Raw genomic sequence first — 16118 nt, forward strand, 5'->3', positions numbered from 1 at the left:
ACTTGTAAGCTTAGTAAAGTGTATTAGTTGTAAATAAAAGGAACGCATCCATACCAAAATGGCCACAGCAAGGATAGATCTTTCAGTGTTCAGGTGATTAGAAAAACAACTCTGAACTCAGCACTGCTTGCAGCTCTCACTTCGCTGGCAGACAGCGCACAGAGATGATGGAGCTGTCATATCACCATCATGTTTTAGCAAAATATTTGTACTGGCATTCACTACATGCACACCAATGGTATGCAGCCCTAGACAGAAGTCCTGATAATTATTAAAGAGCAGTAGGATATGCTACTTCAAAAATATCCTGCATTTCTAATAGGTTTCATAGCTTTATTTTGTATTATTACAAGGCAGAAAACACCCAAACTAAGAGTATTTTAAAGCCAGCTGAATTTGTGATTTGGTTTGCAACAAACGTGGTTTTTCTCCATTTAAAAAGCTAATGTGTATTCAGTTTTATATGCCTATAACATTGAAAAAACCTCTATCTGGCACAGCATTAGCTCCTTATATGTACTCAAGAAGGAGTTAATGTAAGCCTTGCACATTTTTACTGTCTATAACTCAAAATATTCAAATTCAAGAACGGCTTCTGACTTTCATTAGACTTATGCAATCACACAGTTTTACTTGGGGATCAAACTTGGCCATTAAATGTGATTTTCCCACTGACAACACATGAATCAGTTATATGAAGACTGCTTTGCACAGTCCTGTGCTAGTTTTAAAGGACAAACGGAGAAAGCATTTTTTAATTTGTCAGCTGAGCAAGCTCACCACAGGGTTGTGAGGAAAGAAATCTGCAACAACTTTACAATGTTTTTCACGCTAAAACACTTCACAAAGCATAGTGATGTCAACTTGGCTCCACAAAAGTCAGCAATGAAGATGACATCAACCACTGTGAAGCCAGGATAGCAACTTTGAATCTCCAAATTTTTAAGTGAATGCTAGACCTCAGACTTGCTTTACCAGCAGAAGTGCAAGTCTTTCTTCTCAGCCTTTAAACTCGACGAGACAGCCTCGCACACTGACTTCAAGTAAATTTTTAGAACGCAGAAAATGGAAAAGCTTCAGAGGCAGCCACACACAGGAGCTCAGCCCTCCAGTCAAGACGCTTGCTTTAACATAACTTGGACCCAACACTGATGGGACAATAAGCCTTAGGGAGGAATAGGATTGCTTGTACGTTGTCAACAAGTTGGAAAAAAGTATATTCTGTGTGTGTGTGCATACACCCACCCACATGTGCACAAACATAAGCCTGTAACTCATAAGAATGTTTTTCATTTAAACATTTTATAACTCTTCTAGATGGAAGCGAGCTACACAAATCTGGTTTGCCTGTTGACAAAGTAAAAGCTACACAACATTAACACAAATAGATCAACCTTTAGTTGCATAAAATGTTGCCCATCATGAGCGCTATCCTGCTTTTGATCATGGTCTGATGTCTAAGAATATTAAAACAAAATAAACTTCTAACAGTCCACAACTTGCAAACTTTCTGACATTTGCAGATGAGGCATTTCTCTTTTCTAATTCTCAGTAGAACTCTTCCTCATTTCCAAATCCCAGTTTACTTTTACTTCACCAGGTGAGAACAAATATAAAAATAAACTAGATTGGAGTTTTGTTTGAATGTGTTAATAAAATAGAGCCTTAGCAGACAGACTAAATGAAGCTGCTCCCCTACCCTAGAGGCACATTTGTAAGGCCCCCATCAATTAACCTGCTAACTCCACTGCAGGAACACACACAGCCACCAGCAGTTATGCAGTCAGAATGGAAGGACAAGAGGAAAGGTGGTCTGCCCGCCTTCCAATGGAGAACAACAAAGATAAGAACTGCTCCTCCCCCCCTTTTTTTTTTTGTCTTTAATTTTATTTTATTAATCAAAGAGTACGCGCTAAAAAACAGCTCCAAGGTGGATCATGCTGCAGATTAAAAAACATCTGTATTACAATCAGGATAGAGACCACAGTCTCCAGCATACTTTACTGTTATAGATTTCCTGGGACAATGTAAAGTTAATTAATTAGGGTGTGTGCTAAAACGCAAAGTGTATTTGGAGAATCATGCCCATTAAGCAGCATAATAAAACATTGTTTTTAGAGACACTAACACACAATTTTAAAATTAGGATTATTTTTTTCCCATTTGCTGAAGTAGTTTTCTTTTTTTTCCTGTGAATATGTCCATTACTAATACTTCTGGGCATATTAACATTCTTTAAATAATAAACTATAATATAATAAAATAATAAAAATAAAAAATAAACCTAGAAATATCATTAGCACCAAGCACCAGTCATCACACATTCCCCCCTACTATTCATCTCAAAATTGTCTTGAAACATCAGAAAATATTTGGTCACATAATATTTAAAAACATAATAATGAGGCAGATTTTGGAAGGACACAAAAGATTGCACGATAAAGGAAGCAAAGATCCACAGTGGAAAATTAGCTCAGGATAGAGCTAACATCTTCCAAAATTCAGGTATACTCAACAGCTTCAACAGCCGCAGAAGTGAAGCATGTATTTCCATAGGGGAAACTGAAGAAAAGTAAGTAGGTAGAGGTACAGTCTGGGGAAATGGTAGTCAAATCTCTCAAACACAGCAAGTGGGACAGAAAAGAGTGTAGGAAAACCAAGAAAATCTTCCAAATCATAGAATCATAGAATGGTTTGGGTTGGAAGGGACTTTGAAATGGTTAAAAAAAAAAAAAAAAAAGAAAAGAAAAAAGAAAAACCACTAGCAAAAAAGCCTCAACATTCACCTTTTCAGCTAGCAGAAATCTTATGACGACCTGAAGCATGAAGGAAAAAATAGTGCAGTAAACTATTCAGTCTATTTAAAATAATAATCAAATGCAGTTCCTTACACTGTTTTTTGGATTCCTGACTTGAAATCTCCCTCTTCCTTTTCAAAATCTTATTAATTCTTGGGCATACAACTATGTGATCTAGAACAATGAACAGTGACCTGTCTATTGTAATCTCAGTGGGATGACCTATTTACAAAACATCTTTTAGATAAAAATACTGACTTTCTTTGCCCCTAGAATGGTGACAAAAATAATTGGCAGAGAAACTGCAACTGTAACTGCAAAATGAGATGTAACCTTTGAATAGAGCCTAATACTACTACAAAGAAGGTTAAAACTGTGCAAAATCAGTTCTGCACTCCCACTGCCTGCACTCGGTTAAAGGAAGTGGACTCCAATGTGGAAGGCAAGGGAAGGAAGAGAACTTGAGACAGTATTTTTCTTCTCCTAATTTGTTAAAGAAGTGTCAAAACTAAGTAGTCTGTGTTCAGAAATAACTCCACTGATAAGTAACTCACAGAGGGGATAGTCTAGACTGCTGCAAATATTAAGGCATGTATGATATCATCATCTTTTTTCCTCCTCCTTTCTCAAGTTAACATTGTAGGAATCATTCCGGGGTGAATCCAAATTCTTCAGATCCATATATAGTATTGGAGGCTGGAGATAGGGAGAAGAGAACGGTGGGACTTACAAAAGTTATTATTAAAAAAAAAAACATACTGTGATGTTTCATCTGCCTACATTAACTTCAGGAAGAAAAGGTTATGCTTGAAGTGCTAATTTAAGCATCTGTTAAGACCATAATTAATTACATTATTTGATGATTTCTTGAAAGAGAGACTGTAGACTTAACAAATAAGCTCTGGAGGAAACGTGCAGTCCTCCTTGGCTTGCATACCTGTGTCACTTCCAGATCCAGTTGATAACGCTGGCATGATTTAGTCTGCAGAATATCACACACGGATGTCAAACTCGCACTCTGCGGCCAGAAGGCAGAAGTTAATTTCAGTTTAACTGCTTGCAGCCAACTTGTCTACCAAGATTTATGCAATCTCCTCCTTTCTCCTAAAAAGATCAGAAACAGAATTTTACAATTAAGAGCTTTGTTAAACTGCAAATTACTACTGCTAATCAACTACAAACTTTATCACAAAAGAAGCTTTTGATTTAATCTAAGTCTCACACAACCAACAAGCTTTTTGCACCTATATGACTGCTAAGATTATTTCCTCAGGTGAAACAAGAATTGCTTTTTTCAGTCTAGTCTGTAATTACATTCCAGTGTAAAAGCATCTTCACACGTTTCTCTCATTTAAACTACACTCCAGTGTGTCAGGTATTTTAGAAAGAAAGCACTTTTTAAAAATAAAAGCAGTCAATAATTTAAGTCATTCTAATTTTATTACTAGTTGTCCCAGAAAAAGAAAAAAAAAGCATATATGTTAATTTATTGCATGTTTCTATTCAACTTCCTTTCAATACCTTTCAGTTGATTTGCAAATATAAAATACATAGCAGATCTTAATCTAGAAATATAAACTAAATTTTAAATGAAATTATAAAAGCCAGGACCGGAGCAAGCACTTATCCAGGGAAAATGGCAGCTTAATTTACGGAGCCATTCTCATGCTAACCATATAAGGATTCTTTCCTATAATTCATGACCACAAAGTCACATTTTTAAAACAAACAAACAAAAAAGATACTTGTTTAATTATTGCATGAGCCTAGAGATACTAAATTTGGGTCTTCAAACAGTTCTTGAGGAAAACTCAGAGCAAACATAAGGAAAGTACAAACCGATTTCAAATATAAGTGCACATATTTAAATTCAGGTATGTTAAAATATGAAACTGGAAGAGAAACTATGAAATTCTTTTCACAAGTTAAGTCTGGAAATGTTTACCTAGAGCAGGGCAGAGGCTGATGTGTTTGCAGAGAGAAGGAAGGGAGAGGGAGAAGCAGAAGCTTACATAAAATAAGGTGTTTTCTTCAGATTTCAGAAAACAAAAAGCGTCCTCTAAGGAAGAAGCCAGCACAGCTCTGCTCCAGCAGAACAACATAAACAAACAGGGGAGCATTTTGTTGCTCCTGTTGCGTTTTTCTTTTAGTTTTTATTTAATTTCTAAACATATTCATATTAATCAGAGTGGCTTTTGAAATCACATTGGCTTCGAAAGTGCATATTTTGGACACATTCATAGTTGGCAACAGCCTCATGAAGAAGTAACATACAGGTGCTGTAAACACCGCACGCTGTGCAACATTTTCTTAAAAAAAAAAAAAAAAATCCACACATTGCTGAAAGCCCTGCAGCATAGCATAGCAAAGGCCATCCACTCTGTTTTATTTATATGAAGTTTTAAATCAATTATTAAGATACAAGTCAGCTGTTGACTCGTCCACAGGTGTAAGCTTATTGTTAAAGAATCAGAAGAGGGTTTTTTTTAAGGTTTTTTTTATTCCCCCTAAGCATTCATCTGAAGAATGGTTTTGCATGTCAGCTTTCAAACCCGAGCTCATTTGTTTGCCTGTCTGTTTTAAGAAGGTGAGCAAAGGGAGAGTTTCAGCCTTAGATAACAACTTCTGCAACTAGAAGGATTACCTATTGTCTGCTATAGGGGAGACTGTGGTTGTGTTTTTTGTTTGCTTTAGTTACAAAAGGTTGCGATAATGAAAAAAAAGTTTTAACTAAAAAAGCTGAATTTTCCAAAAAAAACCTTCTTGTCCATTAGATCAGTACAAAGCCTATCAGCTTGAATAAAATTTAAAACAGAGATAAGGAAGCACTTCAGAGCAATAGACCAACTCACGATGACAAAGTTGTAAGAAACAAATCTATCTGCAAAGCTAGCCTGGGTGCAGCTCAAAAGGAAGAAAAAAAAAAAAAAAGAAAAAAAAAATGAGGCATCACAGCCAAGGACACACTGTACAAATTAAAAAAGAACATACTTGGTTTGCACTAATTCTGCTTGTTTTCTTTTGACCACATACAGGAACCATGAAGGAGAACTCCTGCTCTGAGCTCACGCACAGCCCCGGAGCAGCACACAGCTACAGCCACAGGGACGGATGGGAGCGCTTTCGGTTTTCATGTGTGCAAGAAACTTGTTCAAACAAAGGGATCTCCTATTAATGGGGCGTCTTTCGTTTATACGCAGTTTGAGGTACCTCTGTATACTAAAAGAGAAAGCCAATAAAAACAAAAGGAACAACACGTAAACATGCAAAGAATTCTCCTTAATGCCGATTATTAATTAGATCTGCGGGTTCCTCAAAAAATAGTCACTGTGCAGTGTGGAAAGCGGAGCAGCTCGACATACATGTCGTGTATTCTGAACTCGATCTACTCCTGATTTTTCTTTATTTCACGGTAAATCATTCACTATTAAAAGAATTCAAGTTTCTTATTATTTAAGAAACTTATATATCACATAAAGCTATTCCCTCCAGATCCTAAATATATATTAATGAAAAATAAATGACCTGATGAAATCCGTACCAGTAAAATGCTTAATATTTTGCTGGAATGGAAGGGGGATCTTTTTTTTCTAACTTGCAAATTAAGGCACATTTTTGCAGCGATGATGTTATTTTCTTTGGCTCGCTTTGTTCCAAATGCTTTGGAAGTTTCTGCCGGAGCGCGGCCATCAGCACTGCTGGCTGCTGTATGGAATCGATTTGCTGCAACACAGCAATACCAGCTGTTACAGTATGTCCTGAGAGGGATTACCGAATATTCTTAAATTGAAGTTCAATCCATCTTTCCATAAAAATTAGAACCAAAAGCCAGGAACGTAACAGCAGTATCAAGTGCACCTGAGGCATTTACAATACCCAACAGGACCGTTACGACCAGCCTCTAAAAAGGGCTTATTTTTGAAATTTCATTATTCCAGCCGTACCTTGCTTCTATATATCACACTGTATCAGATTCTTCTGGCAGCCGCCGCGTGGAAACAGTGAGCCAGGAGCGGCGGCTCCCGCCCCGCCGTCCCGCGGCGCTGCTGCCACCTCGCGGCCTCTCGGCGCCACGGCTCCCGCCGCAGCTCAGCCCGGGGAGCCGAGAGCCGAGAGGGCGGCTCGTGAGGGAGCGGCGGGAAGGTCGGAAAGCTTGCCGCCCCGCGCCTATTCGGGCTCCTACAGGAAAGGCGTTCCTAGCTGCAGTTCAACTAAAGGCATCCAAAACAATTCACCTCTATAAAAACACGCTCCCCTCGCCTTCAGACAGCTCTCGTACACTGCGCCGCCGAGCTCCTCACGGCAACGTAAGGGATGGCGGTGCTGAACGCCTTGGTTGTAAACAGCTCCCGGGGACACCTTCACAGCACACAGCCATGCAACTACAGCTCTCCAACGGAACGGTTTTCCTGCGTCTCACACAAATAAGAGGCCCCTTAGTAAGATTCAAAGGGAAGGGGATAAATCCGGCTCCCCACCACCTGCGTTACATACAGGAAGATGAGACCGAAGGCAGACGTGCACAGGCACTAAGGTGAGCAGAGCTACACACTGCGTCTGCTTGAGCTCAGCTACTGCCTTTGAATGGAAGCGACTCCATTAGCCACAGGCACGCTTTATTTTAGTCATGTTATTTAGGTAGGAAGACCCATTCAAATCTGGCTTTACAGCTAGCATCAGGCCTTTGCAGACAACACTCATCAAGACTTGGTTTTATGTTCAGCTCCCCATCCAAACCTTAATAAACTGCGTAATATTTCTGTCTGAAAGTCTGCCTTACAAGTTACTTAATATTTTGGCACAATAATGAGTATAAATAGATTTCCTTCACATTTTAGAGGCAGGTTGATTATTTGAATTGACTTAAGACAGTTAAGATGTAAAAAGCATGAACCTAATAATGTTCCAATTCGGGGAAAAAAACATAAAAAACAGGTTGTTTGATATAAGAAACCCACTCAGCCTGTTCTTCTAAAGGATGCTACAGTTATGAAGACTATAACCCTCATTTCCAGAACTAAAACAGCATGCCTGCAAATGGTATTTGAACCACCAGATAGAGATTTCATGCAGAGACAGGAAATTTGACAGCCATTTGGTCTTGCACTCATTGTGGGGCCTCCAGTAATTGAATAACTGGGGACATGTATACAAATCTCCTAAACCTAGTCAGCACAGGAAATTGCCAAAGGAGGTTTTCTAGACTGGGGGAAAAGTAAATCTGCTATGGTAGACAAAATATTAATTGAGAGTGGTGGTCTACTCTTCAGGAAGATGAAATGAGGTCTACTCCATCACGGAGTCTCTGACAGTCTTCTAGAATCAGTTGTGGCTCTCACCTGCCCTCCAAAGCTAGTCAGCTGTCTCTATAGGTAACATAAGCACACCGTCAGCAGGAGCTCACAAAAAAGTCAACCTGAAGCGCTGCACAGAGCACGAGTGCCTGGGACTTCAACTGCATCCCAAACTAGAAAGGACAACAGCTGCCTTGACTGACGTCTTATCAATGTCATCACATCCCTCTCTATCCACCAGATGAATGTGGGGATTCTGCATAACATTTTAGTATACTACATTAGTGTTTTCCATTTTGCGTGGCTCATGCAAACATTTAGCTTACACCAGATACAATCACACTTTGAGAGTAAAAACAGAATTTTCAGTTTCAAATTTAACTACGAAGCCCAAAACTTCAGAAAAGAGACACCTTTGGTCTCTACTTATGGGAAAACTTTTACAAATGGAAACATTCTGCAAACATGTTTAAGTACCAAAAGGTAAAAGCCAACCTTCATAAGAAGGAACTGTTTTACTCATAATACAAGGTGAACTAAATGACTCTGATAAGCATTTACCTATAACTCCCACTCATTTGATACAACATCCTTCCATGCAAACTAAATACAGTTGGGAAGGATACTCAATTCAGCCCAGAGGTTCCTACTGCTCCCAGCACCTCTGCAAATGACTGGAAGTCCCTGATTTCAGAGGAGAAAGTGCAGAAATCAGATTAGCTATATATTACAAGAGATGCTGGAAACTTTGCAGTGGCGCTTAGGCAGCCTGCCATGACACTGTTCTGAAGAGGGCATTTCATTATAAAACTTAATGCATATGGCTTTTAATCAGTCTTATCTTTTGGGGAAGATTTGTTCATCATCCCTGAAACTGATGTTTACGTATCGCTTGAAAGTAAGTAATACAAATTCACTTCTGTGCTGAATTAAAAATATATATAGAGAGAGAAAAAAAACTCTTATATAGAAAGAAGTATTTATCACCTATATTGAGAGAAAAAATAATGCAGTAAAAAATGAATCTTGGTATCTTGATTAGAATTTCTCCACCAATTTCACAGACCTTCAGACAAAGTAACACCTGAAGGCACTGCAGTCTACCTCACAAGATGCCAAGTGTAATTTATTCATCCTACATGAGAAGTTTTAAATTATTGCTGCATTAAAATATAGCTTTGTTACATGCAAAATGCACTCAATAAAAGCAGCACTAGATAAAATTGCAATAGTGGCAAAACCATTCACAATGTGCACCTCTGCTGTCTTTAGCACAAAAAAACCCAACCTCATAAGCTCTGTTCAAACTCAGAATTTACACGTCAGTGTAGGAATTGAGCACGTTCCTTTAAATACATACTCTAAAGCTACCAGTTTAATTTAAAAAAGCATCAGAGTAGTTGATGTCAGATACTCTTAGACAGATTCCATTTTTTGCAAATAAAATGTAGCAACTGACAGAATAATATTAGTTTAATAAGCTATTTTAATAAAGCTATTCACTAAAATGTGACCTAAGCTATGTCTGACATCAAAGGTGCTCTATGGGTTTGAGTTACTGGTTTGGGCACACTCTTAACACTTTTCCCCTAGCTGCAAACCATTTCTTTTCCTGGAAGAAAACAAAACCTGTCAGCGGGTACCACAGCCTCTCCATTAATTACCTGCACAAACAGTTTTGTTCTGGCACGGTTTCTTGACAATCTTTTTGACAAACGTAAGCTGAAGTAAATTATAAAGACTCCAAAACACTGAAAAATTGAGCGCACCTTAGCAGACAACGATAGGCTTTGTACCAAAGGGCCCTGTAACTCCTATTTTAGAAATGCATATATGATATTAAATATGGATTATTATTCTATATTTTTGGGTGGTCCTATGTGGAGCCAGGAGTTGGACTCGATGATCTTTGCAAGTTCCTTCCAACTCGGGATATTCTATGAGTACTATAATGCAGTTTGATCTCACATCTACAAAAGCTGATGGAAAATCTCCAACTAATAGAAACGAAAACAATATTAAGGCCATGCTTAGTAAAACAACAAATATTTCACTGAGTTATTCACAGTTGAGCAAGCTATTTGTGTCAGCAATATACTGAACATCATAGTCATGAGGCTTGAAGAATGTGCCACATCCAAAAAATCATCCTCAGAAACAGGTGAACATACAAATGCTATTATTTCAAATTCAGAAACACCCCCAACGGTATTAGCATGTTATTTTTCCAAACTCAGAAATTTTTACACCTCTAGAGCCAAACTGAGAGGGAAGGAGGGGGGCTGGGAGGGGTATTTTACAGCGCTTCCCTATGTTATGTTTGTTTCCATAGCAGACTGAGGGTTTGATTACTGTACCTTTTCTACATTACTTCATCTTCCAACCGTTATTCTTTGTTCAACACAACTTTCTACAATTCATTTCTGTCAAAATGTGATATTTTTTTTTTTTTATTTTAGATGGAAGAGAAGATTAGGAGAGGGAGAACAGGAATGAAAAAGTAAACATTATGTATTTCTTTCCTCTGAGAGCAAAAGTAGAATGAACTCCACTTTCTCAACTTGCTTTCATCCAAAAAAAAAAAACCCAAAAAACCCAAAAAAAACAAAATAACTTTTTTTTAATGTTAAGTTTTAACATTTAATGAGTAATCTGAAAAGTATATGCTTTTAGCTCAATTTTGGAAAATGTCTTGATTTATTAAGTGATAATTTATTAGTTGCATCGTGAGTATAAGTAACAAAAAACTTCCTTACACCTACAGGTGCAGTAAAAGTGAAGTACTGCACATGGACAGGCAGCAGCTAGTGGGAGGAAGTATGCACATTTGACTTCCAGAAATTTGCAAGCATTGCAAGCCAAATTGCTGTGGGATGCTAAGTCTGTAAAAGAAAACAAAGTTGAAGCTGAATAGCAATGACATCTTCCAGGGCCTCTGCACTGTTAGTACTTCAAGCATGCCAGGCACTCCTTGCAGTCTTCTCTTCCCTGTAAGCTCCCTGTCACCATTCTTCAGCCCAGCATCTTCCAGTTGTCAGATTCCAGCTAGCTCCAGAACACTTATCTGACACTCTCCCCATTTCTTTCCTCCTTTGCAAGCACTGAGGTTGCCCTGCCATCAGCTCAGTGTGTGACTTCTCACTTGGGACACGCTTCCTAACACTTCTGTTTTCATTTCCCCATTTCCTTCCTTTCAGAAGGGAACAGTCCTCCTCTCAGCCCTTGCTGTCCCAACTCTACCTTGTTGTTCCTTGCTTCACATCTCTATCCATCTTCCTCTCCTTAGGTGGCACTGCTATGTACTCACTATTCTTGCTGTGAACCCATGATCCTTTACTAACAAACCTTTACCCCTTTCTTCACCAACATCCCCGTGTATGCATGGTAGCATGGTAGCAAAGACTGTAAGGGAAATAAAAACAAAATTCCTATTCCAGTCTCCATTTCCACTCATCCCAACACTGCCTCATCTCTCTATTGTTCTTTTTTTTCGCTTTCCAAACCTAGCTTAACTTTCCAAATCTCTTCTTCATGAGTAAATTCTAGCTTTTCTACTCTCCAAACCTCAAATTGTGATTATATGCAATTAGATAGGGAGGTAGGAGATAGGGAGATTGTTCTGCCGGCAACTCTGTACCCCCAGGCTCTACGTGCCCTCACAGCAGGATTTCCCAGTGCTCTGACTTGCATATTTCTCAGTGCACAGTAATATTTGGGACATTCAAATTTTAGAACCAACCATATCATTTCCAAAGCTGCACACTGTCATACAGAGAGATACAGTTAGAGCTCACTTTTACTGCAACACTTCAAGCTTGAGCTACTCCATGAGTACAGACACTGCACATTTTAATTACATAGGAATTTAATTAGCAAAAAAAACAGATCTATTAGATTTAATGGCAATTGTCAGATCTGTCTTGCCAGCCTGTATGGCCTAAATTTATAGTCCCACTGCAATTAAGGTGCCAGTGCTGACATTCAAGTCTTATTGTCAAGTTTAAAAGTGATTTAATTCAGATCTGAGTTAGTGATGGATGAAGAAGAGTCAGATTCAAGGCCAAAGGTAATGTATGGTGAGTTCACACTGTAGTGAAGACAAATTCTCAGATTTCACTTCATTAGGCCAAAAAAATCATTTGGCCAAGAAAAACCAAAACCAAAACATATCCAATCTTTATGAAGAAAATAATTTAAAATGATAAAAAATCAATAAACACAAATGTTACAGTACTTAACTTGGCAGCATTACCTACATGAAGAATTTTCTCTGTTTTTCTTGTTCAACTCACAGCTTAATACATTACTTTATGTATGTAAAAACCAGGAAAACACAGGATATGCAAAGAGTCCAAGTTAATGTTGCTGTTGGAAACTTAATGTTTGCATTTCCTGGATTTTGCAATTTCAACTAGGTGAACAATACTGCATTGATTCTATTTTGGCATTTGCTACAAATACCGAAGTATTTTTTCTTATTTTGTCTGAATCTGAATAAATCAGAGAGCTAAGCAGTTTGATAATGAGCATTTGATGTTTTTAGTTATTTGTAGTGGTGTCTCCAACTTACGTACATTGCAGTTTATTAGCCAGTCACAAAGGTGGTGATATATAGATCACAAAGCATATCAGCTCCAGCAGGTGTACCTATATAAAGTTGTAGAAGCATTTTTTAAAAAAATTGATGCTTTTGAAATTAAAATATTGTGAATTCAGAAGTTTTGACAAAGCAACGGAAAACATTCTACAGTAAGAACATTAATTTGTGATGGTGTCACTGCAGATTCCCTAATAGCACTCAAAATTAAAACAGGAATGTGCAGTTACTGTACACGTCTTTATGAGAAGGTATAAAAGAAGCAGTTCAGTCTTCCCTCTGGACTCAAAAACTCTGAAAAATAGAGAGGTGGCAGGTAGCTGAGATCAGCTGAAGTACAGCTGCTTGAGAAACCACTTATGTTGTACAAAAATTACAGTTACTGCATTGGTCTCCTCCAGTACAGATGGATGCTGCTCCTTACATGTGTACCCTGAGATGGGAAGATAAGGAAGCAAGCAGTGGCTAGTGTTGATCTGGCACTCTCAGCTTCCACTTTGACTGATGACACAAAGGCACAATGCTGATAGAGCTCAGTTAAATATATTTTTCTAACCATTCTGCATTTTCTGAATTAGGTAAATGTACAAAATACTATGTCCTTTAAAAGGAAGGAATCCAATAACCTGCTTCATTCTAGCTACTCACTGCACCCAAAGCCATCCTACAAAATTCACACTGAAAACTGATGCTGAACTGCACCTTGCAGACCTTGTGCAGGAATTCCTACTGCATGAAGATGATTGTCACAGCAATCACTCCTGAGCAGCAACTCACATTGGAGTATTAAAACACATTCCGAGTCACTGGGATGTCCTCGACCACAGAGACCCTACTGCTAACTGAGCAATCGTGCCCTCTTGTGCCCAGCTGTGTGACTGGCTTCTATACAGCATATTGAAAGGCAAATACATCCTCACAGCTGTGCTGTAAAACTAACCTCAGCACTTCCCAGCCAAAAGGCTGTGACAGAGATGCTGGCATTAATACAGACTTACAGAAAGTTATACACAAAACCTTACAACGCTGCACTGCGTACAGTACAGATGAAAATTATGTAGGCTGTAGCTGAATTTGTCTTAATAGATGTTGAAATCTCAGCAAGATCAGAGAAGTAAATAGAAATAAAAACCCACAGAGTACTTTACTGGGAACTCTGGAAACTGTCTCAGCAAGAGCAGAGGTGCTACAGTTCCCTTAGACTGCAGTAACCTGTGAGGCCTCCAAAATCCACTGAGACTGAATGGAAAAAGCTCAGGCAGTGTGTAGAAATGTGTATTTCTGAGCAATTCACTGAGGTGATGAGATGGATGGTGCCTTGCCACAGCTAGTAAAGAACTATGACACTTCTGAATCCAGTGTTTATGATGAAGATACCGGAAGAAAAAGAAAACAGAATTAACCAACATATGAACACCAGAAGTAGATGCACTGCAGCATCTCCGACAGCGGTGGTAATGCAGACTGACCGATACTTACAATGGTACATGCAACAGTCTGAGGCAAAAAAGGCAATGTAACAACAATCATTTTCAGGTTCAAGGGACTCTGTAGTGTGACACATGCCCACATAACTACTCAGAGAAAGTCCCAAAAGTCAAAGCATCTATGTTTCGAACAGCTCCTCAGTCCTTGCTGGCTTTCCCCCCCCAGGACATTACTGTGCCCCTCCCTCCTGTTGCAGCAGACTTGCTCCCTGCTCCTGGGCAGATGGCCTCACCAGCAAAATCGCTGCAGATAATCCTGTTTATGCAGAACAAAACATGATCCACTACTTGGCACACAGGCAGTCCCCAGTACAGTCCTGAGGTTGTCATTCCACTTGTGCAGAAACTCATTTTGATACAACATTTTCTGGGTCAGATTTTGTTTGGTTGCTTTCTCGGCTGTGGGTTTGTTTAACAGCTAAGAAACAGATCTTCTCCCAGTGCCACTCTCCCAGCCACTTTCCTGCCCTTCAGAACAGTGCTGCATGAAAGACTCAGATACTGCTTTTCTAAACTTAAATATCTACAGAAATGTAATGTTTTCTGAGGATTTGCAAAATTGAAGATGCCGCAATGCTTGAAGAAACACAAACAGCCAGGAAAGATGCTCCAACAGGGACAGGAGGGAAAGGATGGTGTAGCAATAATTAGAACTGGAAATTCTTGGAAAGACTCCCACTTCTCCCCCTTTCTCAACCTATAATAATTTTTAGAGCTCTGTACCACATCACCAGCAAGGTCTAAAATTATTAATAACAGCTACAAAAAGCTCAGGTGACACTTCTGTAGACAGATGATACTGGAATGGCAGTGTGCACCTACTTTAATCATTGCTGTCCTGACCATAGTAGCTACGCAACGCTGACAGAGAGGAAGCCTGCTGTCTCTGATGGCACAAAGCAAGGCTCAAGCAACATCAATATCCAGCTTTTGGAAAGTTGCTGCTTGCTACAGAGAGTTCCATAAAACAACTCAGAAATTAGCTACATCACGAAATAGCCATCATCTTCATCAAAAGATTTTGTCTGTACCAAGTAACAATAAATACAATAAACTCCTCTTGAACTGCTGCCTCTTCACATGGTTTAATATACTGTGCACATGTACTCACAACCAAGAGGTAATATCTTGAAGAAAGGGCTGGGTTGCTCTCCTCATGTTTGCCTTTATGAATCATTCTTGGGGAACTGAAGTTCCCCCAAACTTTCCAGACAAAGCGCGTTACAGCCGGCAGAGGGAGCTCCTGCGCTTTTAAGTCAGTCAGTGCGGATTTCTTTGGGAACACGGCAATTCTCATTTCATGCCCCGCGTTTGAATCCAGTCACTTAAAACGTAAGTGCACAGCAAAAATCGAGTGGAAAATAGGAATTAGGCGCGACTTACAAAAAAAAAAAAAAAAAAAAAAAAAAAAAAAAAAGTTTAAAATACCTTTCTTTCCTTGCTCACTGTAAACTTGGTCATTTTCACATTATGTATTGCAAAGCTGAAATCACATTGTCTGCAAGCTGTTCAGTAAGTAAAAATCACGTGTTCTGTAAGCAAAGACATGTAATAGATATGAATGCCCTCACGTGAAGGGGTGCTTTGCCTGTCTTTCTTCTTTAGCCGAGTAAGCTGAACACAGGTCTTGCCTAGAACTATAAGAAAATAAGGAACTGGATGAAGTTAGGAAAAAGAAACCACAAAATAAGGAAATGTTTACAACTAATTTACAAAATATGGCAGTTCTATATTCTGCAGCAGTTGTGTGTGGTTTTTTTAAGGAGGTAGCATTTGGTTTAGGATAAATCACTTATTTTTCTGCTTTTCTTCTAAAGATAAATGAAAATTTCAGATTTTGTCATCTAATTCCATTATATTATAAAGGTAATATTATCCAAACAGGATAATGTTATTTTATCCGAAATAAGTGTAGACCACAAAGAAGTCACAGAGGACAAAA

The 16118-nt window shown here is 38.7% G+C and overlaps 1 protein-coding gene across 12 annotated transcripts in view; it reads right to left on the reverse strand.

Annotated features, from left to right (window-relative positions):
* Positions 1-16118, reverse strand: part of MPP7 (MAGUK p55 scaffold protein 7) — a 142791-nt gene that overhangs the window by 93494 nt on the left and 33179 nt on the right. For 8 of the 12 annotated variants that reach the window (XM_031616079.2, XM_090143006.1, XM_090143012.1 and 5 more), the window contains one exon: positions 3736-3902. In XM_031616079.2, the coding sequence (XP_031471939.2) occupies positions 3736-3772 (37 nt within the window). In that variant the 5' untranslated portion in view covers positions 3773-3902. Of the gene's footprint in view, positions 1-3735; positions 3903-5789; positions 6018-7033; positions 7524-12666; positions 12740-16118 lie in introns of those variants that run through there. The other 4 variants (XM_090143007.1, XM_090143014.1, XM_090143008.1 and 1 more) reach the window with 3 other exon arrangements.

This window comes from Phasianus colchicus, chromosome 6 (genome assembly GCF_987193195.1).
Source record: "Phasianus colchicus chromosome 6, bPhaCol1.hap1.1, whole genome shotgun sequence".
NCBI classification, from domain to species: Eukaryota; Metazoa; Chordata; class Aves; order Galliformes; family Phasianidae; genus Phasianus; species Phasianus colchicus.